The following is a 26,738-nucleotide window of genomic DNA, read 5'->3' on the forward strand; positions in this document are numbered from 1 at the left end:
TATGGTGAGGACTGTGCCCACTGTGCCCCAGCAGTGTATGGTGAGGACTGTGCCCCAGCAGTGTATGGTGAGGACTGTGCCCACTGTGCCCCAGCAGTGTATGGTGAGGACTGTGCCCCAGCAGTGTATGGTGAGGACTGTGCCCATTGTGCCCCAGCAGTGTATGGTGAGGACTGTGCCCATTGTGCCCCAGCAGTGTATGGTGAGGACTGTGCCCATTGTGCCCCAGCAGTGTATGGTGAGGACTGTGCCCATTGTGCCCCAGCAGTGTATGGTGAGGACTGTGCCCATTGTGCCCCAGCAGTGTATGGTGAGGACTGTGCCCATTGTGCCCCAGCAGTGTATGGTGAGGACTGTGCCCATTGTGCCCCAGCAGTGTATGGTGAGGACTGTGCCCCAGCAGTGTATGGTGAGGACTGTGCCCACTGTGCCCCAGCAGTGTATGGTGAGGACTGTGCCCACTGTGCCCCAGCAGTGTATGGTGAGGACTGTGCCCCAGCAGTGTATGGTGAGGACTGTGCCCCAGCAGTGTATGGTGAGGACTGTGCCCATTGTGCCCCAGCAGTGTATGGTGAGGACTGTGCCCATTGTGCCCCAGCAGTGTATGGTGAGGACTGTGCCCATTGTGCCCCAGCAGTGTATGGTGAGGACTGTGCCCATTGTGCCCCAGCAGTGTATGGTGAGGATTGTGCCCCAGCAGTGTATGGTGAGGACTGTGCCCCAGCAGTGTATGGTGAGGACTGTGCCCCAGCAGTGTATGGTGAGGACTGTGCCCATTGTGCCCCAGCAGTGTATGGTGAGGACTGTGCCCATTGTGCCCCAGCAGTGTATGGTGAGGACTGTGCCCATTGTGCCCCAGCAGTGTATGGTGAGGACTGTGCCCATTGTGCCCCAGCAGTGTATGGTGAGGACTGTGCCCACTGTGCCCCAGCAGTGTATAGTGAGGACTGTGCCCCAGCAGTGTATGGTGAGGACTGTGCCCACTGTGCCCCAGCAGTGTATGGTGAGGACTGTGCCCACTGTGCCCCAGCAGTGTATGGTGAGGACTGTGCCCCAGCAGTGTATGGTGAGGACTGTGCCCCAGCAGTGTATGGTGAGGACTGTGCCCATTGTGCCCCAGCAGTGTATGGTGAGGACTGTGCCCATTGTGCCCCAGCAGTGTATGGTGAGGACTGTGCCCATTGTGCCCCAGCAGTGTATGGTGAGGACTGTGCCCATTGTGCCCCAGCAGTGTATGGTGAGGATTGTGCCCCAGCAGTGTATGGTGAGGACTGTGCCCCAGCAGTGTATGGTGAGGACTGTGCCCATTGTGCCCCAGCAGTGTATGGTGAGGACTGTGCCCATGGGCAGCCTATTGGGCCCATAGGCTGCCACCTATCCTGCCCATCATGTGCCCACAGTAGTGTATGGTGGGGAGGCTGCCACCTATCCTCCATCATGTGCCCACAGTAGTGTATGGTGGGGAGGCTGCCACCTATCCTCCATCATGTGCCCACAGTAGTGTATGGTGGGGAGCCTGCCCCCCTATCCTGACCATCATGTGCCCACAGTAGAGTATGGTGAGGAGGCTGCCCCCCTATCCTGCCCATCATGTGCCCACAGTAGTGTATGGTGGGGAGGCTGCCACCTATCCTCCATCATGTGCCCACAGTAGTGTATGGTGAGGAGCCTGCCCCCCTATCCTGACCATCATGTGCCCACAGTAGAGTATGGTGAGGAGGCTGCCCCCCTATCCTGCCCATCATGTGCCCACAGTAGTGTATGGTGGGGAGGCTGCCACCTATCCTCCATCATGTGCCCACAGTAGTGTATGGTGGGGAGGCTGCCCACCTATCCTGCCCATCATGTGCTCACAGTAGTGTATGGTGAGGAGGCTGCCACCTATCCTGCCCATCATGTGCCCACAGTAGTGTAGGGTGAGGAGGCTGCCCACCTATCCTGTCCATCATGTGCTCACAGTAGTGTATGGTAAGGAGGCTGCCCATCATGTGCCTCAGCAGTGTATGGCGGGGAGGCTGCCCATCATGTGCCCACAGTAGTGTATGGCGGGGAGGCTGCCCACCTATCCTGCCCATCATGTGCCCACAGTAGTGTGTGGTGAGGAGGCTGCCCACCTATCCTGCCCATCATGTGCCCACGGTAGTGTATGGTGGGGAGGCTGCCCACCTATCCTGCCCATCATGTGCCCACAGTAGTGTATGGTTAGAAGGCTGCCCACCTATCCATCATGTGCCCCAGTAGTGTATGGTGAGGAGGCTGCCCACCTATCCATCATGTGCCCCAGAAGTGTATGGTGGGGCGGCTGCCCATCTATCCTGCCCATCATGTGCCCACAGTAGTGTATGGTGGGGAGGCTGCACATCATGTACCCACAGTAGTGTAGGGTGGGGAGGCTGCCCACCTATCCTGCACATCATGTGCCCACAGTAGTGTATGGTGAGGAGGCTGCCCACCTATCCTGCCCATCATGTGCCCACAGTAGTGTAGGGTGGGGAGGCTGCCCACCTATCCTGCCCATCATGTGCCCACAGTAGTGTAGGGTGGGGAGGCTGCCCACCTATCCTGCCCATCATGTGCCCACAGTAGTGTAGGGTGGGGAGGCTGCCCATCATGTGCCCACAGTAGTGTAGGGTGGGGAGGCTGCCCACCTATCCTGCCCATCATGTGCCCACAGTAGTGTATGGTTAGGAGGCTGCCCACCTATCCATCATGTGCCCCAGTAGTGTATGGTGAGGAGGCTGCCCACCTATCCATCATGTGCCCCAGTAGTGTATGGTGAGGAGGCTGCCCCACCTATCCATCATGTGCCCCAGAAGTGTATGGTGGGGCGGCTGCCCATCTATCCTGCCCATCATGTGCCCACAGTAGTGTATGGTGGGGAGGCTGCCCATCATGTACCCACAGTAGTGTATGGTGGGGAGGCTGCCACCTATCCTGCCCATCATGTACCCACAGTAGTGTATGGTGGGGAGGCTGCCACCTATCCTGCCCATCATGTGCCCACAGTAGTGTATGGTGGGGAGGCTGCCCATCTATCCTGCCCATCATGTGCCCATAGGGGTGACCAGACGAGAAGTGGCCACCATGTCTAGTTGGTGGCCGGTTATATGGAGTCTACATAGTGACGGCCTAGTTCACACTAGTGTAACGCTCTGATGGTCCGGATGGATGAGCTGTCAGCTTGGGTCATGGTCCGGGACTTGCCGCCATAATAGAAATGCAGACCTCTGTCCGTATTATACTGATGTGAGTCCAGCCCAGCGCCACATGTGATATAGCTGCAGTTAGGCATCGGTATAGCTGCTGCCTGTCCCTGTCCCCCTCATTTCTGACAGCTGGCAGTCCAGGTCATCAGCCCCACGGTCAGTGCTGTAAAAATACCGCCATATTACACCATAGTGACACCGGCCTTATATCCCAGTCAATAAAGCTGTATTGTATGGGGTCCATATACCTCCAATGTGACCTCCTGCTGTCTCCACACCCCATAATAGTGTTGGGCCGCCATTGCATCCTGATGGGACCAGTAGTCAGGCAGGTTGAATATGTCACTAATATCATGCTGCCCGATCCAGGAGCAGCATGAAGGACTGACAGTTCTCCATATCACAGTGATACTTAATAGATTCTGAACAGCGTCATTTTGGCCAGGAATGGGACTTGGGTACTGTGCCAGTGACTTACAGGGGCTGTCTGGGTTTCTGACATTGATGTGTAGGATGGGCTGTCAGTGTGGTCAGTGACTGGTCCTGGCCTGAGCTGTCCCCTGTGTAGCGGTTGTTTGGATTTCTGCAGGTGGAGCTGAGCTTTAGTATCCCACACTACCCCTACACAGAAGCTCCAGGTATTGGTGGCACAATGCTGATAACATATTGATCCCTTATTATTTGTCTAGGCCCTCAATGGTATAAGCCTGGACAACATCTCTAGGTGATCCCTGGTGATCCGACCGCTAGGACTCCCACTGATCATGAGCACAGACCTCAATTGTCCCCTGAAAGAAGGGCACACGTTTTTAGCCCCCCCTACAGTACTGGGGAGAAATCCCAAAGACATTGAAAAGAGCAGTGGCTGAGCAGGTGTGCTGGCACTACAGTCACATGGGGGACGTTTGTGCTGGGGATCAGTGCAGTTCCCAGAGGTCCCACCTCTCTGACACTTTGCACCAAAGACTAAGGTCCCTACTACACCAACAGATTATCTGACAGATTTTTTTGAGCCAAAGCCAGGAATGGTTTATAAACAGAACAGGTAATAAAGGAAAGACTGAGATTTCTCCTCTTTTCAAATCCATTCCAGGCTTTGGCTTAAAAAAAAATCTGTCAGATAATCTGTTAGTGTAATCAAGCCCTAAGCATTTTTCTACATTCTGGAAGCACAGATGGATATATTACAGGTATCATATGTCGCTGCACCCTAACAGTGTCAGCAGCTTGAGATGTAAAGTGCAGCTAAGAGCTTGCCAAGAGCTAGAAGGATTTGCAGAATTTCCAGGGATGAAATAACAATGGAGAGATAACTCTCCTGCCCGGCCCCCTGATGCCAGGCACTAGCTGTGGTAGGTCACAACTGCGGCCTTTTCTGGGGAAGTGTCCAGCAGGTCTCTCAGTAGTTTGCTGTTTCGCCAGGAGGCAGATATCTATCTATCTATCTATCTATCTATCTATCTATCTCTATCACACCCCTAGAAGCCATAGGAGCACAGACCACGGTGTGGACTGTATGTCAGACACATACTGTGTTACAATTTAGACACGTTTAGGCCACACCTCTTCACTGAATTCCTGCCCCTTTGTCAGATAAGAGCCGCAGTACACAAGGCGATTCTAAGCCAAACAGGCTGTTAGTTGCCGTATGTAACAGGACGAGCAATCAGACAATAAATGAGAAAACACTTGTCAGCTGATCGCATTGTTTTTGCATGTTAAAATCTCCTTTTTTTCTGCCGTTCATCTTATGTAACCTACATTGGATGTACAGTCTGTGTGGCTGGAGCTGATTCATTGAGTGTCGATCTAGCTGATCAGCCCCTGCATGGGGCAGCAGTCTGCCTGTCTAAAGCCCCTATTACACTGGGCGACGGAGAGGAGCAAACGAGTGCAGTCAGCGCTATTACACGTGTGGGCAGCAAGTGGGTAAGAGCTGCGGGGGGCTGCCCAAGTGATGGCTAGATCGTCCGGGCAGCCCATAGAAGATAGCGACGGTCTACTGCCGCCGCTCCTATTCCACAGAGCGACGGAACAGATTGCTGCTATTTTAATCGTTTGTCACTTGACATCAGCGGACATCGTTCATGCTTGCTGATCGTTGTCTTCTATTACACAAAGACGATTTTCGTCCGTAAAGGCCAGTATCGGTCGAATGCAGCCGATAAACGTTTTGTGTAATAGGGCCTTAAAGGGGCTATCCTACAAAATCATGGCCACTTTTTTTCACAGACAACACGACTCTTGTGTCCAGTTCAGGTACGGTTTGCAATTAAGCTCCATTCACTTCAATGGAACTGAGCAGCAAAACCCTGCCCAAGCTGGAGACAAGAGTGGGGCTGTCTCTGGAAGAAAGTGGCCATGTTTTTGTATGGCTGGATAACCCCTTTAGGGTGCCTTCACACGTACCGTCTCGCTGTGTATTTATCGCTGCGAGTTTCTTGCCCATAAATCCACAGTGATACTGATTGCTAAGAAGCCAATGTATGTGTATTCTCACTGTGTGTTTGGTGCGATTTTTACATGCGAGTTTTGATTTTCATATGATGAGTTCAACACTACAAAAAACGCAGCTAATTTCACGCGAGTTTGATGCGAGTTTTGTGCAAGAAATAAGCAGCGATGCAGTACGTGTGAAGGCACCCTTAAAGAAGATGTACCATCAGGTACACTCTTTAAAATTACACATAAATCGAACCGGAAGCCGGTGCCGCGGTCCATTTTTAGAATCGGTGGAGCCGCGCCATGGAGGGGTAGGGGTTTCCTGCCACTGGGGTAGGGGTTTCCTGCCCCCCCCCCCCCCCCCCCCCCCCCCTGGCCTGGTAACCATAAATAAAGCAATGCCTTATGCAGGAACCGGGCCATGGTTCAAAGAAAAGTACTGCGGCACCGGCTTCCCCGTGCCAGCGCCGTCCGATTCTTGTGTAAATTTTAAAGAGTGTACCTGATGGTACATCCTCTTCAAGGGTGTTTCCACCTGCTGCATATTTGTTGCAGATCTTCCTAAATATCTTCAATAGTCCAGTTATAATCTCTCGAGTGTTAATGTACTTCATACCACCAACATATCAAATGTGGTGAAAGACCTGGAGGACAGTGGTTTCCTTATAGTTTAATGATATCCACTTGTAGTCCTTGGAGCTGCTGACTGTAATGGCCGGGAGGGAAGGTATCCATTCAGTGACTACAAGCCTGGAAATGGGATTGATCCAGGAAGTAGATTAGACTATTATACAGTGATATGCCTTATTCATGAAAACTGCACCACTCCTTTTTCTTTGTGGTTGTTTATTGCTGCTTATTGTTGATGTATAGATACCAAAGCAGCAAGGCGCACATTTACTGGGTGACTTGCACTACACTTGCTATGTATCTTGTTCAATAAAGGGTTATGGCAAATGCCGATGCTTTCTGCCCTCTCACTCTACTGAATGGGTGGCAAAGAAATCCACTAAACAGAAAAGTGTGATGGTTTAGACATCACATGACCATATGGTAAATTTGATGCATTTTATGCTTAAGTGAAAAGCAATGAGAAGCAATACACAGTTCCCATTGAAATCTGTATATAGCTTGCATGTGCGGGGTCCTGGGAGCAAGGAGGACAATGTGCACACCTTGGCCATAATGTAGAATGATAGAGTGTTTTATAACACTGAAGGAGTTGTCTAAGAGTCTGATAAATGAAAGTACCTGAAGGAGTTGTTATAGGATAATATACTCCTAATAATATTCCTCGCCTTTAGGCCACATCCACACATTAGGTTTGCTTCAGGATCAGTGACGTCCTGGAGACACCATCAGTGTGGCATCAGCAGAAAGTCATAGGGGGTAATAGAAGGCCACAGGGTGGCATCTGCCTAGGGCTTGCCAAGCAATGCTTTAGTACAACACAGATGGCACATTGATGGTGCATTACTGTGTCATCCATGAGAAACTTCCATTGGAACTTCTGTTTTGAAGAAAAACTGACTATATTATTGCAGGTCCTATTTAAAAAAAAAAAAAAAAATCTAACTCAGAGTAGGGAGTTTTCTCCCCACTTGTTCTCCCGATCAATACGGGCCTGAACACTCGGACCCAGACCGATCAAAACTTTTGATGAGTCTTTATGACATACCAAAGTTTTTTGTAACCACAATGACCCTTTAAGTGTTTCAGAGGTCAGGTGGTTCTATAGAAGTTTCTCAGGAGTAGAAACATTTTCTTAGTTCCTTATTAGCATAGAAGTTTGACGTCTATGCTTTATGAAGTGGATTGAGGCAGCAGTGTTTGCCCGTGTGGTGCTTAGCCCCTATAACTAGTATTGGTCTATATTGGTTATTATAGAGCTGTGTCATATCTGTAAGAACCACAGGTTAGAAAGCCTTATACTATTTAGGCATTAGGAGCTTAGTGCCAAATGCTATTGAGGTCACCAGCTCGGCCTCTTGTGATGTCCTGGGATCTCAGAACTGCCGGTGGTACTGGACTCTCAGTACTTTTTGCCATTGACTAATGATCATTGTGGGTATCAGAGAGGTGTATGGCACTTATCTAGCTACTGAATGACGGCCACTTCTATTGTAAATTCTGGTGACATTTTTAGGCTTTGTTCTTCTTTTAACACTGCATTGGTGGTCTGTCCTCCTGTGCAGGACACAACGTATCCAGGATGTGCCTGCATAGTGTAGACAGTGTCATAGACTCACACCTCAGCTCAGTGCACTGTAACCACTTTGTGGCCTTTATATATACATGTCTAGAATAGAAGCAACTGGTGCCTGCATTTCTTATATCATTTAGCTCTATGACTTATACAGTCCTGTCCAGAGCAGTAATCTTCCATAGTCTCCTTAGGGTGGTAATACACGGAACGATTATTGTTCAAAAAATCGTTAACTCGTTTGGATTTGAACAATAATCATTTACTGTAATAGCAGACATTTGGACCTATTTTTATCGTCGATCGTTCGCATGTAATAAGATGACGTTCGGTCATTCGCAGTAGCGACGACAGGACAAACGCAATAACAATCATAAGTAACAATCATCATTCCGTGTAATTGGGTGAACGATTTCAGGTCGTTTACCATAGTGGTCATTTGAGTTCATTTATCGTTAATGGTCAAAAAATCGCTTTGTATAATAGTACCCTTAGACTATGGTCACCTGTGCCGTAGGTTAGAGCGGCAGTGTGCCCACCCAGCCACCACCTCCTAGCTACACCTGTGGGGTTGCCCTTTTTTAGTGACTCAGTAGTCAGGTGATAGCTTGCTGCAGGCTTATATACCAAATAAAACCCTCCTCGATGAAACGGTATGCCATTGTCTGTGTCTTTCTATGCATTCTCCATTGCTGACCAGCTTTATTACCTGGTGGATCACTGTGAATACCACGCATGCTATTTGAACAGTTTGACTTGTATGCTATTTTTAATACTCAACAAACAAGCTGTGCCCTTATGTAATGTGATATTTCTTAAACGTGAGTTCAGTTCTAGTCACTATGTACATTTCAAATGCATATATGTGTGTGTATGTATATATATAAGTATTAACCAAAAGACAGAAATGTGGTAAAATAATAAAAGAACCTTAAGGGTGCCTTCACACCTACCGGATCCACAGCGGATCTCACTTCTGCGGATTCGAATCGAGAACCGCTGCGGATCCGGTATCAGTTCACCCCTATGATAGCACATATTCCCGCTGCGAATATGTGCTTTAACTCCCTGGTGCCCGCAGCCCCGCCATCGCATCCCCCATCCCCGGCGGCGGCACATCAATCCCGCTGCGAATATGAGCTATCATAGGGGTGAATTGATACCGAATCCGCAGCGGTTCTCGCTTCGAATCCGCAGAAGTGAGATCCGCTGTGGATCCGGTAGGTGTGAAGGCACCCTTAAAATAATAATAAAATCATTACTCGTCTGATAAATCCCCTGTCACTCCAGCGTTTCTGAAAATTGTTCACTTGGCTGCAGAGCTGATAGGTAGAGATGTGTAGCCATGGGACTGCTGTGGCCAGTCACAAGTCTGCCAAGACAAGTGATTGGCTGCAGCATAAAAGTTACCTCGCCTCTGCTGTTCCTGCAGTGTCATTTGTTTCATCCGAGCTCAGCTGTATCCATACATTTCATTACTGTATGCTTAATCCTGTTGTTTTCAGAGATACATTGCTACCAAAAGTGTTTGGCAGTAACTTGTCTCTCCTGACTGAGAACAACATGAACATGTATGGAGGGATTAGGAGTGATTGCAGTCGGGCAGCTATCTATGGGGTATGACTACTTAATTCTGGAGGCCACAGTTTAGCACAGCTTTCTGCGGAGGTGCTAGCCACATGCTCTTATGGTTCTCCTGCCTAAAATTAAGAGTGCATCTGATCTGATGGCTCTTAGTAAATCATACAACAGATCATTCAGGATAAGAGAGACTACTAGAGGAAACCCATGCAAACAGGGAGAACACAGACACACTTAAGGCCCTATTACTTGAAGCTATTATAGGCCCAAACAGGCTGTTATCACCCTATATAATAGTCCATCAAACAATGAGCGAGCAGATGCATTTTTTCCCCCCCCCCCTCTTTTTAAAAATTACTAATTTACTAACATTATTTTGGTAGCCCAAGAAGTTAACCACCAGCTGCAAAAAATGGTGAAAATGGAAGGGGTTGACCGCTTAATAGTGAAATTACTCAGTGTACAGTATAAGAAAATGTACTGCACTTACTGACAGCTGTCCTGCTCTGTGTTGATTCTGTCCAAAAGATGGCTGAGCATGTGACCATGCCCCAAACCCAATGTCCACCACTGAGCCTGTATATGCCTAGGTTGGACATAGAGGGAGGGACATGGTCAGATGTCTTTTGGACAGAATCAACACAGGGCAGGAAAGCACAGTCTCAATCAGGGGAGCCGTATTTTGCCTTGTGGGGTACACAAGGAGCTATTGTCAATAAAAGTTGTGGGTACATTTACAACAATTTTACTATAAAGTGGCCAACCCCTTTAATAGACAATCCTGGTGTGCTCATTTAGGGAACAGTTTTGTCCCCATGCTTTTTATCTTGTTAACATGTTACTAGTATTCTTAGGATACCTAGCTGCAAACCCAGACCATTGCACTCCTAATAATTGTGTGTTCTCTTCTTGTAGATCTGATAGTGCTTCAGCTGACCACGACAATCTAAAATACTCTACTTCCAGAGATCGGGGCAATTCTGCCTCCTATGGATCACACACTTCAAATTCAGCTGGGCGACAGAAGCATGATGATGTCAGGGTTCATACTGAGGTGCACAATGAAGAGGAAGGTAAGGACCCTTTACTTGTGGACAGATTATGTTAAAGATTCTACTATCGACAAAGTAAAGAGAAAATGTGAAGGAGGTAGAAATCATTAAAGGGATCTCCACTTTGGTCGTTCCCTACTCGTTAGAAGCATCCCTTGACAATAGGCTGACCATAAACTGTGCAGGGGGCAGGGAGTGCAGCTATCGGCTATAATCTCTGAAAAAAAGTATCTCCAGAGTCCCAGCATTACAGTGCCCCCTTAAGGCCCTATTCCACGGAACGATTATCGTTCGTATTCGGCCGATATCGGCTGCTACGGACGATAATCGTCCGGTGGAATATAGTGCAACGATCAGCCGACATCGTTCATGTCGGCTGATCGTTGCAGTCGCTTGTTTTTCAACATGTTGAAAAACAAGCGACTGATATAGCAGCGATCTGCTGCCGTCGCTCCGTTGAATAGGAGCATCGGCAGCAGACGCTGCTGTATCCTATGGGCTGCCCGGACAATCAGCGATCCCCCGGGCAGCCCTCCCACAGCTCCCCGCCGCCCCCTCCCCCACTCACCCGCTCGCTGCAGCCGCGTTGAATAGCGGCGGCAGCAAGCGGGGAACGAGGAGCAAACGAGCGCTGAGAGCGCTCGTTTGCTCCTCTAAACGACCTGTGGAATAGGCGCATTAGCTGCTGTTACCCTCCCGTGCTGGGAGGGAGTCGGTGGCTGAGGGGGGGGGCACTGTATTGCGGGTGATGGAATGCGGGGACGGCAAAAGCAGCCTGTGGCGGTGTTCTGCATAGAGACTTTGGCTTAAAAAATCTGTCAGATAAATTGGTAAGAAATCTGTTGGTGTAATAGCGCCCTAAGACCAGCTAGTTTTGGGGGCATTTCATGTTTTAGCTCTTGGGAGGAATACACCTTGAAGTAATACTTTCTATCTGGTGCCAGACATATAATTGAAATTACAGTGGTGCCTTGGATTATGAGCATAATTCGTTCTGGGAATGTGCTTGTAATCCAAATCCACTCCTAAACCAAAGCAAGTTTTTCCATAAGAAATCATTGAAATGCAGACAATTGGTTCCACATCCCAAAAATAATGATTTTATATTCTGAATAACATGTAAAACAAATGAAACAAACATTTATAAACAGCTGAATGTGATATTATAAGTTACTGTACAGTATAGCAATCAGCATGTGGTGTATAATGTACAGTAAATTTATAAACCTAAAACCAGAGGATGGAAATGCAGATCCCCATAATGCAGTAGCGTAGTACAACAGGCTAGAATAGAGAAGCAGGGCTGCTGTCACAGGTCTGTGTGGTCACATGACAGCAATGTAGAAGGCATGTGTGTTCAGCATGGACCAATCATGACTGACAGACTGCAGGGAGCATGAAGGAATGAGCAGGACATATGTGGGTACATAAATGCAGCGCTCCCTGTCCGGGGGGAGAGGGGTTACAGCCATGAAGACATTACCTCCCCAGTCCTGTCCCTGATGCAAGCCCCAGCCTGGAGTGGATCTGCTATGATTTGGAAGGTGAGGGAGACTTCCTGGGTCAGAGTACAGGGCTGTAGACTCCGCTATGCAGACCATGACCCTCCCACCCAGTACAGGGAGCTCTTAAACCAAAGCAATGCTCTTAAACAAAGTCACAATTTTAAAAAACTGAGCTTTTAAACCCAAACGCTCTTAAATAAAGTTACTCTTAAACCAAGGTAACACTGTAGTTCTTTTATTTCTTTCATTTCCAGATAGCTACAGCATCAACGGAGGATCTGGAGAAAATGCTTTTGGTCGGAAGTCGTTGGGGCAAGAGCTGAGGGTTAACAATGTGAGCCCTGATTTCACTGTTCAGCATGGAAACCGTGCATTAGCCACAAAAGATATGAGGAAATCCCAGGGTAGGTTATGATTTTACAGATGGTAAATCCTTGTATGGGGGGATGTATTTACACAGCTTGTAATTAGAGAATATCGAATCGGGGTCGAGTCCACCCGCACCCGATGGTTTGGCATTTGATTAGCGGGGGCTGCTGAACTTGGATGAAGCTCTAAGGTTGTCTGGAAAACATGGATACAGCCAATGACTATATCCATGATTTCCACATAGCCTTAGGGCTTTATCCAAGTTCAGCAGCCACCGCTAATCAAATGCCGAAAGTTCGGGTTCGGATGGACTTGAACCCGGTTCGCTCATCTCTACTTGTAATACATGTGGTCCTAAAAAAAAAATAAAAAAAAATGTTGGGATGTTAAAATAATAATCCTGGTATCGCCTTATCATTGTCCTCCCTCAAATCTGCACGTGTTTACACATGGCTGTGTGTATGCTGGCCTATTACAGTCTGAAGCTGGGACAGATCTAGGGTGATATTACAACATAACTGAAAGTGTTATTATAAATATGAAAAATAGCTATAGCACACAGATATGTCAGGTTTTTATCAGTTTGGGTCTCGGTCGGGGGAAGCACTCTGGTGTGCAGCACTTCCTCACTCATCGCTCGTCCGCCTTATTACAGGAGATGAGCTCCATAGACGTACAATGCAGCCATGTCCTGCAATGTATCAGATCCAGCAGGCAGCCATGGCGTGAGACACACAGCCACATGTTTGTCCTGCTGTAAGTGGTCTTAGTACTGTACCTTTGACTGTGTGCCATATCAAAAGTATTCTTTAAATGACATAAACCTTTTCATGTGTTGTAACATCACAATAGACATGTTTCTGCCACAGACTGACAGTAATGCTTTAGCAACTTTAGTATAACAGGATATCTCTGCCTGGTTTACCCAATGAATAGCAAATCCTCCACCTGCCCGAGTCTTGACTATGTGTTTTGCATATATAGTTTCCTCTGCTTTTGTTTTATGATACAGTGGTAGTCATCTACCTTAATCGCAAAAAAAAAAAATAATTTAGTTAATGCAATTATCACAAAAAAGAGAGAATCTGGAAATATTATAGGTAAATTATATTGGACCTTTAATATTTTGTAATAAAGGGGTTATCCAGGATGAGAAAAACTTTCTAAAAGTTACAGCCCCTCTTTTGTCTTAGTTTATGTGCAGTATTGCAGGTTAGTTCCATTGACGTGAATAGCGCAGTGTTGGGGACAGGTGTGGTGGGATTTTTGTAAGAAAGCAGCTTTTTTTTTTTTGCCCCTTAATCCTGGAAAACTCTTAACATTTACTCTTTATGTATTTTATCAGAGCGATCGCTGTCCTATTCTGATGAGTCTCGGCTGTCGAATCTTCTACGGAGGATTACCCGGGAAGACGACAGGGACCGAAGACTGGCTACTGTTAAGCAGCTGAAAGAATTTATTCAGCAACCTGAAAACAAAATGGTAAACGTGTATTTTTATTTCTCTACTTCATCTGGCAGGGTTGGTTGTTATGCTGTTTAATGCCACAGTTAATTTGATATTGAATAGTTTTCCGGGTGAAGTCTTTATTAAACACATCATAAATCATTTGACTCCTGACCGCTGCAGAAGTTAGATACCGCCATAGGAAGCCCTGGAAAACACTGATACAGTCGTAGGCCGCATCCATGTTTTCCTGGCAGCAGTGAACAGTTCACCATCATGAACAGTTCAGCAGGTTTGCTCCACACTACTTCTGACGCAGAGTTATCCCCTCTTTCTCCCTCTCTGTATTAAGAATGTCACATATGGCTGCTCCCCTGGCTATCTCCTGGCCTTTTGTTTTTAGGGGATTGTGGTTCACATACTGGGCAGGAAATGGGGCAGTGTCAGTAAATAGGGCAACAAAGCAGATCTGTGTTGTGCATGAAGAATTGAAGTAATTACATCACTACTTTACACCTTGTAACATAGAGGCAAGCAAGTCGCTGTAAATGGAGGCAATGGGGGAATTGATACAAGACTTAAAACAAAAAACTAGTGTATTTGTGCAAGCCCTGGCACCATCAAAACAAAGATGCTGTAAAACAAAATGAAAATAAAAACAAAGCCGTCACCTAGTGAAGTCCTACATGCAGACTCCTTTAGGTACTTTCTGTATGTTTTTAAAGGCTTGGGAAACCCCTTAGTAGAGGTGTCTGTGTAAACAATTTTTATTGATCTCATTGGAATTGTGGAAACTTGCTTCCCCGACTGGTTTGGTTTCTATAACGTGCTGTAAGAGTCTTTAAGCCAGAATAACACCCTGTGATTTGTAGTCTACAATAGCCCAAATGTGAAGCGTGGCGCTTTGGAGAGATTGTGAGAGAACTTCTACCTCCTCACCATATTCCACATGAAGTTGTGGACTTGCCAGGTCACGTGACCTAAATTGTGTACTTTGGCTTTGCCCTGTATTTTACAAAGCTTATTGTCTATATCCTGGTACACTCCAACTTGTCCTTTTCCTTATTACCTATTTTTCATGTAGCAGTTTAGTACCATTTATAGGTATCCACATGTTCTATTAACCAAATACTACATCGGATAAGTCAGGTTACAATTTGTCTAGTTTTTACATTTATTGTTTGTTTTTTTTACTAATTCTATAACGTGGTTAATCTGTGCAGGTGCTGGTTAAGCAACTTGACAACATCCTGACCGCTATAAATGATGTGTTGAATGAAAGGTATGTCTTAGGAAGCTTGTATGTCTCTTGTGTGGTTAACCCCTGGCAAAAATCTAAAGATGTAATGATATTCTTAATCTTTTCCCTGCAATGATTCATGTTTTAGTACTAGAACTGCCGGTAATCCTTTATAGTAAGTTCACACACAGCAGATTTGTTTTTGCTGGAATTTCTGCAACACTTCTTTCTATCTGAGAGGTTTGCAGAAATCTATATGCTTGAGTATTTAAGGGGTTGTTCAGGCTTAGAAAAACAGCTGCTTTCTACAGCATGGACACAGTGTAGGTTTTGCAGCTCAGTTTCATTGAAGTGAATGGAGCTGAATTATAATACCACACACAGCCTGTGGACAGGGGTGGCACTGTTCTTGCATGAAAGTAGCTGTGTCTTTCTAATCCTGGATAAACCCTTTTAAGACTTTACTGGTAGTCTTTCCGTGTCAGTGACCAAGCGTGTCAGGCTGTGTCCAAAGCAGCATCAGAGGGCCTCTTTGGTGTCTTGTTTCAGATCCCATGACATTTGATAGAAAAAAAAATAGCGCTGTTTTGTGCATCAAATCCACTTACTCCTTGCCAGAATCTGCGGACCCCATTGTGGTCTGCTAAAGTGAGCTTGTAACGTTGAAAATGTAGTCCAGTCGTCAGCTGATCGCTGGCCCTTTTACAGGAGGCAATTATCATCAGTGAGGGTTCCTGTCCATAATCACATACTTGGCTCTGAATGAGATGATTTTATATGAATAAATTAAAAGCTGTCTTGAAAACTGTATTTCAGTCTACAACACAGTTGCACTGGTGTATCAATGCCAGTATATCAAGTACTGAGAAGAAAGGTTCAATGGTTTGTGTATTAAAGTTTTGTACCTGTGCACAATCTAAAGGTTTTCTGTTTCTGTAGTAGTAAACTTCTCCAGGAACTGCGGCAGGAGGGGGCACAGTGCTTGGGCTTGCTCTGTGCGGCTCTGAGCTATGAGGCCGAGAAGATCTTTAAGTGGATTTTTAGCAAATTTAGCTCATCTTCTAAGGATGAAGTCAAACTACTCTTCTTGTGTGCTACTTACAAAGCTCTAGAAACTGTAGGCGAAAAGAAAGCATTTTCCTCTGTGATGCAGGTGAGTGTGGGAACAAGATTTTTATTTCTTGGATTTGAGTGTAGTTAAAAGTGATCTGACTAGTTGTTGAGTCCCAGTATCCTTATCAACACATTGAGTCACCAAGGCACAAAGTGCAAGAAGTGTCATGAGAACAGATTCAGAAGGCTTTCGTCACCAAAATTTTACACACACTCAGATCTATCTATCTCACCAAGATATGGTCCTATAACCAGGATATATTCTATCAGTAGGTAGGTAGGAAAAGACATTTAAAGGGGTAGTGTGGCGTTTAACTTTTATTCACTAAATAACACTAATTACAAAGTTATACAACTTTGTAATGTGTGTTATTTAAGTGAATGGCCCCCTTCCCTGTGTTCCCCCCACCCCGGAAGTGTTATTGCAATATACTTACGTGTTTGCCGATGACGGGGTGGGGGGGGGGGGCGGCGGCTGTAGCTGTTTGGCCGGCCTCCCGAAGATGACGTCGTCTACACAAGATGGCGGCCAGGGTTTTCAGCGAACACGTAAGTATAATGCACCAACACTTCCAGGGTAGGTGGAACACGGGGGAGGGGGCCATTCACTTAAATAACACACATTACAAAGTTGTATAACTTTGTAATGTGTGTTATTTAGTGAATAAAAGCTAAACGTCGCACTACCCCTGTAAAGAATACCTATCATTAGAACAAACTTTTTACATGTCAAAATTTTGATTGATGGGGCTTGAGTTTTAAGACAGTCACTGATAGGAGAATGAGTGCCAGAAGTTGTGTGCGCTACGCCCTCTCTCCTGTGTTATGTGACCCGGATGACCACGTGATGTAAGTCTATGGGACTGATCAGGTGGGAAAAAAAATCACAAAGCCAGGAGAGAATTCATGACTTGCACATTCTCTCAACTTGTTCCCCTGATCAGTCACGGACCCTGAGTGATCAAATATTTTGACATATTTGACTTTTTTTTTTTTTTTTTGATATGGCACATTTAAAGCGTAACTGTCATTTCAGGGCCATTTTTTCTGAAAACATTATCAACAGTACAAGCGATTTTAAGAAACTCTGTAATAGGTTTTATGCACTATAAAAGAGTTTCCTTCTGTAGTGAAAAAGCAATCTCCCAGCCTCCCCCCTCACATCAAATGAAGCAGGATTTCTGTCTCCATTATGTGGCTATGGAGAGGGGAGGGGCTGTTAGGAGTGACTGAGCACGGAGGAAATCTGCAAAGCACAACACCCTGCAATCTTCTCTCAGTAAGTTCATAGATATGCACTGACCTTTCTGACACCTGAATTTAGCGTTTTAGGTGCCCAGAGAGTCTACAAACAGCTGACCTTCATGTCACCTCTTCCTGCTCCCTGCTCGTTTGCTCCTCGTTCCCTGCTCGCTGCCGCCGATCCCCCGGGGAGCTGCGGGGGGGCCGCCCGGGGGATCGCTAGATCGTCCGGGCAGCCCATAGGATATAGCAGCATCTGCTGCCGACGCTCCTATTCAACAGAGCGACGGCAGCAGATCGCTGCTATACCAGTCGCTTGTTTTTCAACATGTTGAAAAACAAGCGACTGCAACGATCAGCCGACATGAACGATGTCGGCTGATCGTTGCACTCTATTCCACAGGACGATTATCGTCCGTATGGGCCGAATACGAACGATAATCGTTCCGTGGAATAGGGCCTTTACAATGGAGAGAGCAGAACCAGTCTTCACTGGCTTCTCTGTAATGAAGACGTGTTTGCCTGATAATGCACAGATAAGAAGTCAGGGGGGAGGCTGGGAGATTGCTTCTTGAGTACAGAAGGAGGCTTTTTTGGCTGATGAAACCTATTACAGAGTTTCTTAAAATCGCTTATACTACTGATTTCTGCAATAAAAAAAACATGACAGTTACGCTTTAACTGTAGAAAATATCCTAATAAAATTCTCATGGTTGGTCTCTTCAGTCTTTGTTTTTCTTTATCGTTTATGTCAGTGATTTTCAACCTTTTTTGAGCCGCGGCACACTTTTTATACTTAAAAAATCCCGGGGCACACCACCAACCAAAATGGCACAAAATGACACTAAAACAGTACATATTATACATATAGTTCACGGAGTTCACTCTTGGGGGTTTTAAATCAGCTTCTTATCACCACAAGAGCTGCTTTTTAAGCCCTCAAGAGTGACATATGCCGGGCAGAGATCCTTTCAATAAATTATTCATTTTAAAAAAAGTGAAATAAAAAAGGATAACCCCCTCATATATACAATCCCATGTAACCTCATACATACAGTTCCATGTATTCCCATATATATATATATATATATATATATATATATATATATATATATATATATATATATATATATATAACAGTCCCATGAAAACTCATACATACAGTCCCACGTATATGAGCACATAATTATCAGCACCATATACTGTGGTGATGTGCACTGTATAGCCACAGTATATGGTGCTGATAATTATGTGGCTCATATAACTGCAGTATAAAGGGGTACAATGAGAAGTACTATGGCCATGAGGCCAGAGTACAAGTGCCCCCTGCTTTGCCCTCATACAGTAATAATGCCCCCTGCAGTATGCCCCATATAATAATAATGCCCCCTGCAGTATGCCCCCATATAATAATAATAATGCCCCCTGCAGTATGCCCCATATAATAATAATGCCCCCTGCAGTATGCCCCCATATAATAATAATGCCCCCTGCAGTATGCCCCCATATATTAATAATGCCCTCTGCAGTATGCCCCCATATAATAATAATGCCCCCTGCAGTATGCCCCCATATATTAATAATGCCCTCTGCAGTATGCCCCCATATATTAATAATGCCCTCTGCAGTATGCCCCCATATATTAATAATGCCCCCTGCAGTATGCCCCCATATAATAATAATGCCCCCTGCAGTATGCCCCCATATAATAATAATGCCCCCTGCAGTATGCCCCCATATATTAATAATGCCCTCTGCAGTATGCCCCCATATATTAATAATGCCCTCTGCAGTATGCCCCCATATATTAATAATGCCCTCTGCAGTATGCCCCCATATATTAATAATGCCCTCTGCAGTATGCCCCCATATATTAATGCCCCCTGCAGTATGCCCCATATAATGCCCCCTGCAGTATGCCCCCATATAATGCCCCCTGCAGTATGCCCCCATATAATGCCCCCTGCAGTATGCCCCCATATAATGCCCCCTGCAGTATGCCCCCATATAATGCCCCCTGCAGTATGCCCCCATATATTAATGCCCCCTGCAGTAAGCCCCCATATATTAATGCCCCCTGCAGTATGCCCCCATATATTAATGCCCCCTGCAGTATGCCCCCATATATTAATGCCCCCTGCAGTATGCCCCCATATATTAATGCCCCCTGCAGTATGCCCCCATATAATGCCCCCTGCAGTATGCCCCCATATAATGCCCCCTGCAGTATGCCCCCATATATTAATGCCCCCTGCAGTATGCCCCCATATATTAATGCCCCCTGCAGTATGCCCCCATATATTAATGCCCCCTGCAGTATGCCCCCATATATTAATGTCCCCTGCAGTATGCCCCCATATAATGCCCCTTGCAGTATGCCCCCATATAATGCCCCCTGCAGTATGAGAACATGCACCAATAGTTTTAAAAAAAACAAAACAACAAACCATCATACTCACCTAATCGGCGCTGTGTGTTCTCCCTCCTCTTCAGGCTCCGTCCTGTGAGCCGCGGCGACTGAACCTCCGGCAGGCGTGATGACGTCACATCATCACGCCTGCCGGAGAGGTCACGTCCCGGCCTCCCATAGGCTGCTGGCATGAAGTGCCGCGGCCTATGGGAGTCAATGTCAGAGCAGGACGCTGACAGGTCCTGCTCTGACATTGTGCGCGATTGAATGTTTCGCCCGCTCACTGTGTGAGCGGGCGGAACATCAATCCATCGGCATATCCCTAGAAGCTGCGCGGCCGCAGCTTCTAGGGATATTAAAGGGACAGTTTCTAATTTCCGACCGGGATCCCGCGGCACAGCTGGCGGGTTCTCACGGCACACCAGTGTGCCGCGGCACCCCGGTTGGGAAACGCTGGTTTATGTGTTATAAAATGCATAATATTGCTTTTTTTATGTTTTAGTTGGTAATGACCAGCTTGCAGTCAATCCTGGAGAATCTAGATACACCAGAATTGCTGTGTAAATGTGTGAAATGCATCTTGCTTGTGTCCCGCTGCTACCCACATATCTTCAGCACAAACTTCAGGGTGAGCTTTTCCTTCTATACATATAAATACGGTACTTGTCTCTATATGCTGTTATTAAATTAAATTGACCAAAATGAACTTTAAACTCTTTGTTTCCACTTTCAGGACACGGTTGATATTTTGGTTGGATGGCACATAGATCTCACTCAGAAACCTTCGCTCACACAACAGGTGTCAGGTAATGTCACTACCTGGAGACAGGTACTCAAGTGTTTGTACATATTTATATAATACATTTATGGAAATAATGCAGAAACTCCCTTTTTATTCTTTGTAGTAATTTGCGTCTTGATTTTGTTTCAATGTCTAAATATATCCTTTTCTTGGGTTACACTTGCAGGGTGGCTACAAAGTCTAGAACCATTTTGGGTTGCTGACCTAGCATTTTCCACTACGTTGTTGGGGCAATTTTTGGAAGACATGGAAGCCTATGCCGATGTAAGAAACTACATACAGTTTGGTTTAATACAACTTTATATGGGTTATATTGAAATGCAGATTATTTTTACGTAACTGTATTCTTTCTCTTCATATAAATAAAGTTTGTTTATGCCGTGTTCAAACTAAACATTGTGGTTTTTAGTATGATAGATACCATGACACTGAAATATTCATAATATTAAGGATGTGATGCGGAGTACTGGGCTGACTTATACTGGCTCCATCAGAATTTTCATTGATTTTAGTGGAAAGAATAGCTGCACTTCTACTAATGTGCATACATTCCAATGAGTAAGAAGTTGTTAAACTCTTCCGTTTTTCTCCTTAAGGATCTCGGTAACATTGCCTCTGGTGAATCTGTTGATGAAGACATTCCTCCTCCATCAGTTTCATTGCCTAAGCTGGCCGCTCTTCTCAGAGTGTTCAGTACAGTGGTACGAAGTATTGGGGAAAGGTTCAGTCCGATCAGAGGTCCCCCGATTACTGAGGCTTACGTCACTGATGTAAGTATAAAAAATATATATAATTTATGCACTGTGGTGTAAAATTTCACCAGCGTTTTTTTTTTATTATTATTATTTGTCATATATACAGTATGTGAATTGGTAATTGTCATCTTTCACCAGTGTCCCAACAGTTTAATTTTAGTTATGAATAGGTCCATTCCCTGACGACGTTACATGTTGCTGTCCCATTTCAATCCTTAGATCTTGTATCGAGTGATGAGGTGCGTTATTGCAGCCAACCAGGTGTTCTCTTCAGAGACTGTATTAACAGCTGCCAATGAATGTGTTGGTGTATTACTTGGCAGTATGGATCCTAACATGGCAATACACTGTGAAATGGTAATCGCATACGGGTTAGACCAGCTGGAGAACTGCCAGACTTCTGGTACCGATTACATTATCTCTGTCCTCAATTTACTAACCTTGGTAAGTATATTCTTATATTTTTTCTCATCAATAAAAAGTACATTTTGCCGAAAAATGCGTGTGTGTGGGAAACGTTTTAGTTTAGCACTTTTAGGGTCAGTTCACACATACAGACTCGCAGCGTAAATCTGTCTGAACGACTACTGCGTGTATGTAATTCTGCCGGCCCCTTAACCCCTTCTGCTGCCGCCCAGCTCCTGCTCTGCTCTGTATTCATTACCTGTCCTCGCTGCACGGAGTCCCGGTGTACTGCTCTCCCGCCCGGCCAATCAGTGTGTTGCCCAGCCGCAGCCACTGATTGGCCGGACAGGAGAGCAGTTCGCTGGGACCCCGTGCAGCGAGGAGAGGTAATGTATACAGAGCAGAGCGGGAGCCGGGCGGCAGCAGAAGGGGTTAAGGGGCCGGCAGAATTACATACACGCAGCGGTCGTTCAGATGGCTGCGAGTATGTAGTGACAGTGAACTGCCAGGACCTGAGCTGTGAGTCTGTATGTAGAACGTATGTTAAAGGGGTACTCCAGGCAGGAGCCTCCTTTAGTACATGTCTGGTGATTGGTCATTTGAAAATAATTAAGTGTATTTCCCTGTGGTACGTATGTTAACCTATCCGTCCTGCTGTTAAGCCGCTTCCTAGTATCACAATGTTGCAGCCCCGCACAGCTAGTTGGAGGCCGCTGTGGTGTACTGCCTCAGTCCACTGATTGGCTGGGTGGGCCTGCAATGTCACGGCTTCAGGACCCTGTAGTGGCCAAACAGTGGGAGCCAGAGAGGTAAATGCACTTTATTGTCAAATGACCCATCACTGGGCATATATTAAATAGGCCTCCTCCCGGAGTATCCCTTTTAAGCTTAGCTACAAGTATTAAAACACCATGCGTTCCACACACTGAAATTATGCAAAGATTATTTGTGTTCTCCTGTGACATGAAAATTGTGGACAATTTTCGCTTCGCTATGGGTATACATTTTAGTTGGGATCCTTAAATTTTAATACTCATATTGTACAATGCACCAGGTCCATAATAGCTACCAACCACTGACCTCTAGGGACAAATGTGACCGTTCAGCAATTTTCTTAGATTTGATGGTTAAAGGAGAAGTCCGGCGAAAATTTTTATTAAAGTATTGTATTGCCCCCCAAAATTTATACAAATCACCAATATACACTTATTACGGGAAATGCACATAAAGTGCTTTTTTTTCCCTGCACTTACTACTGCATCAAGGCTTCACTTACTAGATAAAATGGTGATGTGACGACCCGACTCCCAGAGCTGTGCGGGCTGTGGCTGCTAGAGAGGATGATGGTAGGGGGACACTGAGGGACACAGGGCACTGGAGGGACACTGAGCATCCCTCTGCCATCATCCTCTCCAGCAGCCACAGCCCACACAGCTCTGGGAGTCGGGTCGTGACATCAACATGTTATCCAGGAAGTGAAGCCTTGATGCAGTAGTAAGTGCAGGGAAAAAGCACTTTATAAGAATTTCCCATAATAAGTGTATATTGGTGATTTGTATAACTTTATTTATTTTATTTTTTTTTGGGGGGGGAGGGGGCAATATAATACTTTTAATAAAAATCTCAGCCAGACTTCTCCTTTAATGAGGTTTGTGTAAATGTCAGCAGAATAAAATTAAACAATAGAAACTGTACAAATTTAAGAAAAAAATTAAAGAGCTAATTTTTATACAAGCTCCATGTTGTTTTTTTTTCTCTTAGATTGTCGAACAGATTAATACAAAATTACCTTCAACTTTTGTGGAGAAACTGTTCATGCCCAACTCTAAGCTACTTGCACTAAGATTCCATAAGGAAAAGGATGTAAGAAATTGTTTGTCTTAGAAGTTTTATTTTTTGCAATGACTAATGAACTAAATCCTAATGTGTCAACATAAAAGTACAAATGTGAGAAGGCCCTTTGTCTATTGTCTATGCCACAGGTGTCAAACTGTGGCCCTCCAGCTATTGCAAAACTACAATTCCCATCATGTCTGGACACTAATAACCAAAGCTTTGGCTGTCCAGGCATAATGGGAATTGTAGTTTTGCAACAGCTGGAGGGCCACTGGTTTGATACCCTCTGATCAAGTTGACACTTCTGCATTGTGACATGAGCATGTGTGGTAGTGCTGCAGAAAGGCCATCAGGGTAACATTACCTGTCAGTCACTCAGATTGACAGACCAGATCTGCAAAAGAGATACTGATGCTGGCACACATGAGTTTTTCTCAAATTATAAAAAGTATTTTCGACCAGAAAGACAACAAAGACATGTTTTATACAGGTAAATATGAATCTGGCCAGCCTACCCTTCTAATGATTATCAATGGAGGAGGATGGCCAGATTCATATTTACCTGTATAAAACATGTCTTTGTTGTCTTTCTGGTCACCTGGAAGCAGATTGGCAGGTGGGGGCGGTTGCCCCGCCCCCAGTGCGCTTGACAGGCAGAGGATTTTTGAACAAACTGCAGGGGACCAGCGCTAAGGATGTTAGAGAGCTATCAGCAGGTTAGATTTTTTTTTTTGGGACTTTAGTATGATAAGCTATCCTTCATAAAAATAGCAACAGATTCTCCTTAAAGTGACACTGTCACCCCCCTTTTTCATTATGACTTCTCTACACAGGTGTAATGGGCAGATCTTGCAGTTTTCTTACCTAATTTTATATCATACGTCATGGTGGGGCTTCCTGTAAAAAGTGATCTTTTATCATCTGTGGATTGTGCTAACTGGGCCGCCATTGGTATGGGCTGACCTAGAGGGGGTGGGGCATAGACCGTGCGTACCAATGGCCGTCGAGGGGGCGGGGCCTGACAGTTATGACATTACAGAGGGGCAGGGTGTACAACGCTGTTGAGGGTCGGGCTAAGTGTCACTTTGGTCGAGAAGCCCCGCCCAGGTGGCGCGTCTGCAAATAATAAAAGATCACTTTTAACTGCAACAAGTACCATGATGTATGATATAAAATAAGGTATGGGAACTGCTAAATTTCCCTTTACCCCTATGTAGAGCAGTCATAATGCAAAAAGTGGGTGACAGTGTCACTTTAAAGTCAAATGCATGTTTTCCAAAAGCCTAACTTGGGTGCAGTAAGTGAAATAACTTTTAAATGTTGAATTTTACCATTAGGTAATTGGTGCAGCCAATTCCCTGTACCAGGCAGTATTGACCCTGAAGAACATTCCGGTTTTGGAGACTGCGTATAAACTGATTTTGGGGGAAATTACATGTGCTTTAAACAGTCTCTTGAGCTGCCTGCAGCTACCTGAAGCTTGTGGCGAAATTCAGCATGAAGCCTTTAAGAGCCATGTTTTTGGTGTGGACAGCGCAAAGTTTGTTGCCGTATTTGACCTGAATGTTCTGACAACAATTGGAAACGCAAAAAATTCGCTGATTGGGGTAAGTTATAAAACATTTGTGACAACAAAAAAAAATGCCTCAGTAAGGGATATATTGACTGCACTTCCAGGTGTCTAAACACTGGAGAAAAGCAATGTTCTCTGCCTATGAGAAATTGTAAATGAAGAATGTATGCGTGCTCAGAATGCCCCCAGTAACATCCATTCCCATTCTATGTGTATGCATTGGTTCTTCCTAGACAACCCCTTTAGGGTACGTCTTACCGGATCCGCAGCTTATTTTCTGCTGCAGATCCGCAGCAGATTTCATTTAAATAACTGAACACAGCATCAAATCTGCACCATAAAACCTGCTGCATATCTGCTGGGAATCCTGTAAGTAGAATTCTTGATAATTTTGTGGAAAGAGCCTTAACACTGCAGGTTTGTTCTGTATTCCAACAGTCCCCCGTAACTGTGTATTTTGTTCAGTCTGTTATAATTCTTCCCAGATTGTTATTTTTGTTTTTAAATTTTGATATTTCTACAGATGTGGGCTCTGTCTCCCACCGTGTTTGCTTTGCTGAGTAAGACGCTGATGGTCGTACATGATGACATTGCTGTACACTACCCAGAAGTTCAATACTCTGTACTCTCTACGTTGTATTCTCATTGTACCAGGTATGGAGTAATCTTCAGCTATGTTTATATGAAGTACATATGTAATTTTTATATCTTCATGGCATTAAATCCAGTAGTTTTCCTCTTTGCAGGCATGACCATTTTATTTCTAGTAGCCTCAGTTCCTCATCTCCCTCACTGTTTGATGGAGCAGTGATCAGCACAGTAACCACTGCCACCAAGAAGCATTTCTCTGTAATCCTCAATCTGCTGGGAATGTTACTGAAGAAAGACAATATTTGCCAGGATTCTCGGTAACTTCATTTACCCTCAGCTTTTTCTTTTGCATGCTATCAAAAACATTTGGGAAAAGTTATATATCCTTTTATCTGATGAGATTCAATCCCGCTCTTGTCAGAAAATGGCGTTCCCATGCTAAGCTGTATTACAGATGTATAAATATAGTAAAAAAGGGGGTGGGGAGACCATGGGCAAGAGTTGTTGAGTCTAATCAACCGAGTTGACATCTTTATTTTTCCATCAAGCAGGTATTCTGTCTGTATAACTTTTTTTTTTTTTTTTTTTCTTTCTTTCCGAAGGAAATTGTTGATGAGCTGGGCTGTGGAAGTGGCAGTACTCATGAAGAAATCGGAGACCTACGCACCATTATTTTCATTGCCATCTTTCCATATGTTTTGTAAAGGACTCCTGGCAAATAGTAAGGCTAGCCTGTGCTCCATTGCACTTTACTGACTGTGTTATGCAAATTTCATAATTGTTCACCATGCTTTTCTACTCTCCAGCCCTTTTTGAAGATGCTACAATCTGCTTACAAGCTTGTAACAGCCTCCATGTCCTGTCTTCGTCACTACCAGAAGATTTACTGCAGAGGTATGTCTTAGAACACTGTGTGATAGAGCAGGGGATTAATAAAGCAAGTTATGCCAAGTTACGCTGCCAGTCA

The 26,738-nt window shown here is 45.2% G+C and overlaps 1 protein-coding gene across 3 annotated transcripts in view; it reads left to right on the forward strand.

Annotated features, from left to right (window-relative positions):
* The window catches only part of SMG1 (SMG1 nonsense mediated mRNA decay associated PI3K related kinase), a 60,090-nt gene that overhangs the window by 966 nt on the left and 32,386 nt on the right, over positions 1–26,738 (forward strand). The window contains exons 2-17 of one of the 3 annotated variants that reach the window (XM_069983743.1): positions 10,348–10,505; positions 12,244–12,393; positions 13,704–13,840; positions 15,028–15,086; positions 15,984–16,197; positions 20,312–20,437; positions 20,543–20,615; positions 20,778–20,875; positions 21,208–21,381; positions 21,586–21,810; positions 23,533–23,634; positions 24,945–25,214; positions 25,704–25,834; positions 25,912–26,088; positions 26,374–26,492; positions 26,578–26,665. In XM_069983743.1, coding sequence (XP_069839844.1) covers positions 10,348–10,505; positions 12,244–12,393; positions 13,704–13,840; positions 15,028–15,086; positions 15,984–16,197; positions 20,312–20,437; positions 20,543–20,615; positions 20,778–20,875; positions 21,208–21,381; positions 21,586–21,810; positions 23,533–23,634; positions 24,945–25,214; positions 25,704–25,834; positions 25,912–26,088; positions 26,374–26,492; positions 26,578–26,665 — 2,301 coding nt within the window. The remainder of the gene's footprint in view (positions 1–10,347; positions 10,506–12,243; positions 12,394–13,703; positions 13,841–15,027; positions 15,087–15,983; positions 16,198–20,311; positions 20,438–20,542; positions 20,616–20,777; positions 20,876–21,207; positions 21,382–21,585; positions 21,811–23,532; positions 23,635–24,944; positions 25,215–25,703; positions 25,835–25,911; positions 26,089–26,373; positions 26,493–26,577; positions 26,666–26,738) is intronic. The other 2 variants (XM_069983745.1, XM_069983744.1) reach the window with 2 other exon arrangements.

This window comes from Dendropsophus ebraccatus, chromosome 9, assembly GCF_027789765.1.
Source record: "Dendropsophus ebraccatus isolate aDenEbr1 chromosome 9, aDenEbr1.pat, whole genome shotgun sequence".
Lineage (NCBI taxonomy): Eukaryota > Metazoa > Chordata > Amphibia > Anura > Hylidae > Dendropsophus > Dendropsophus ebraccatus.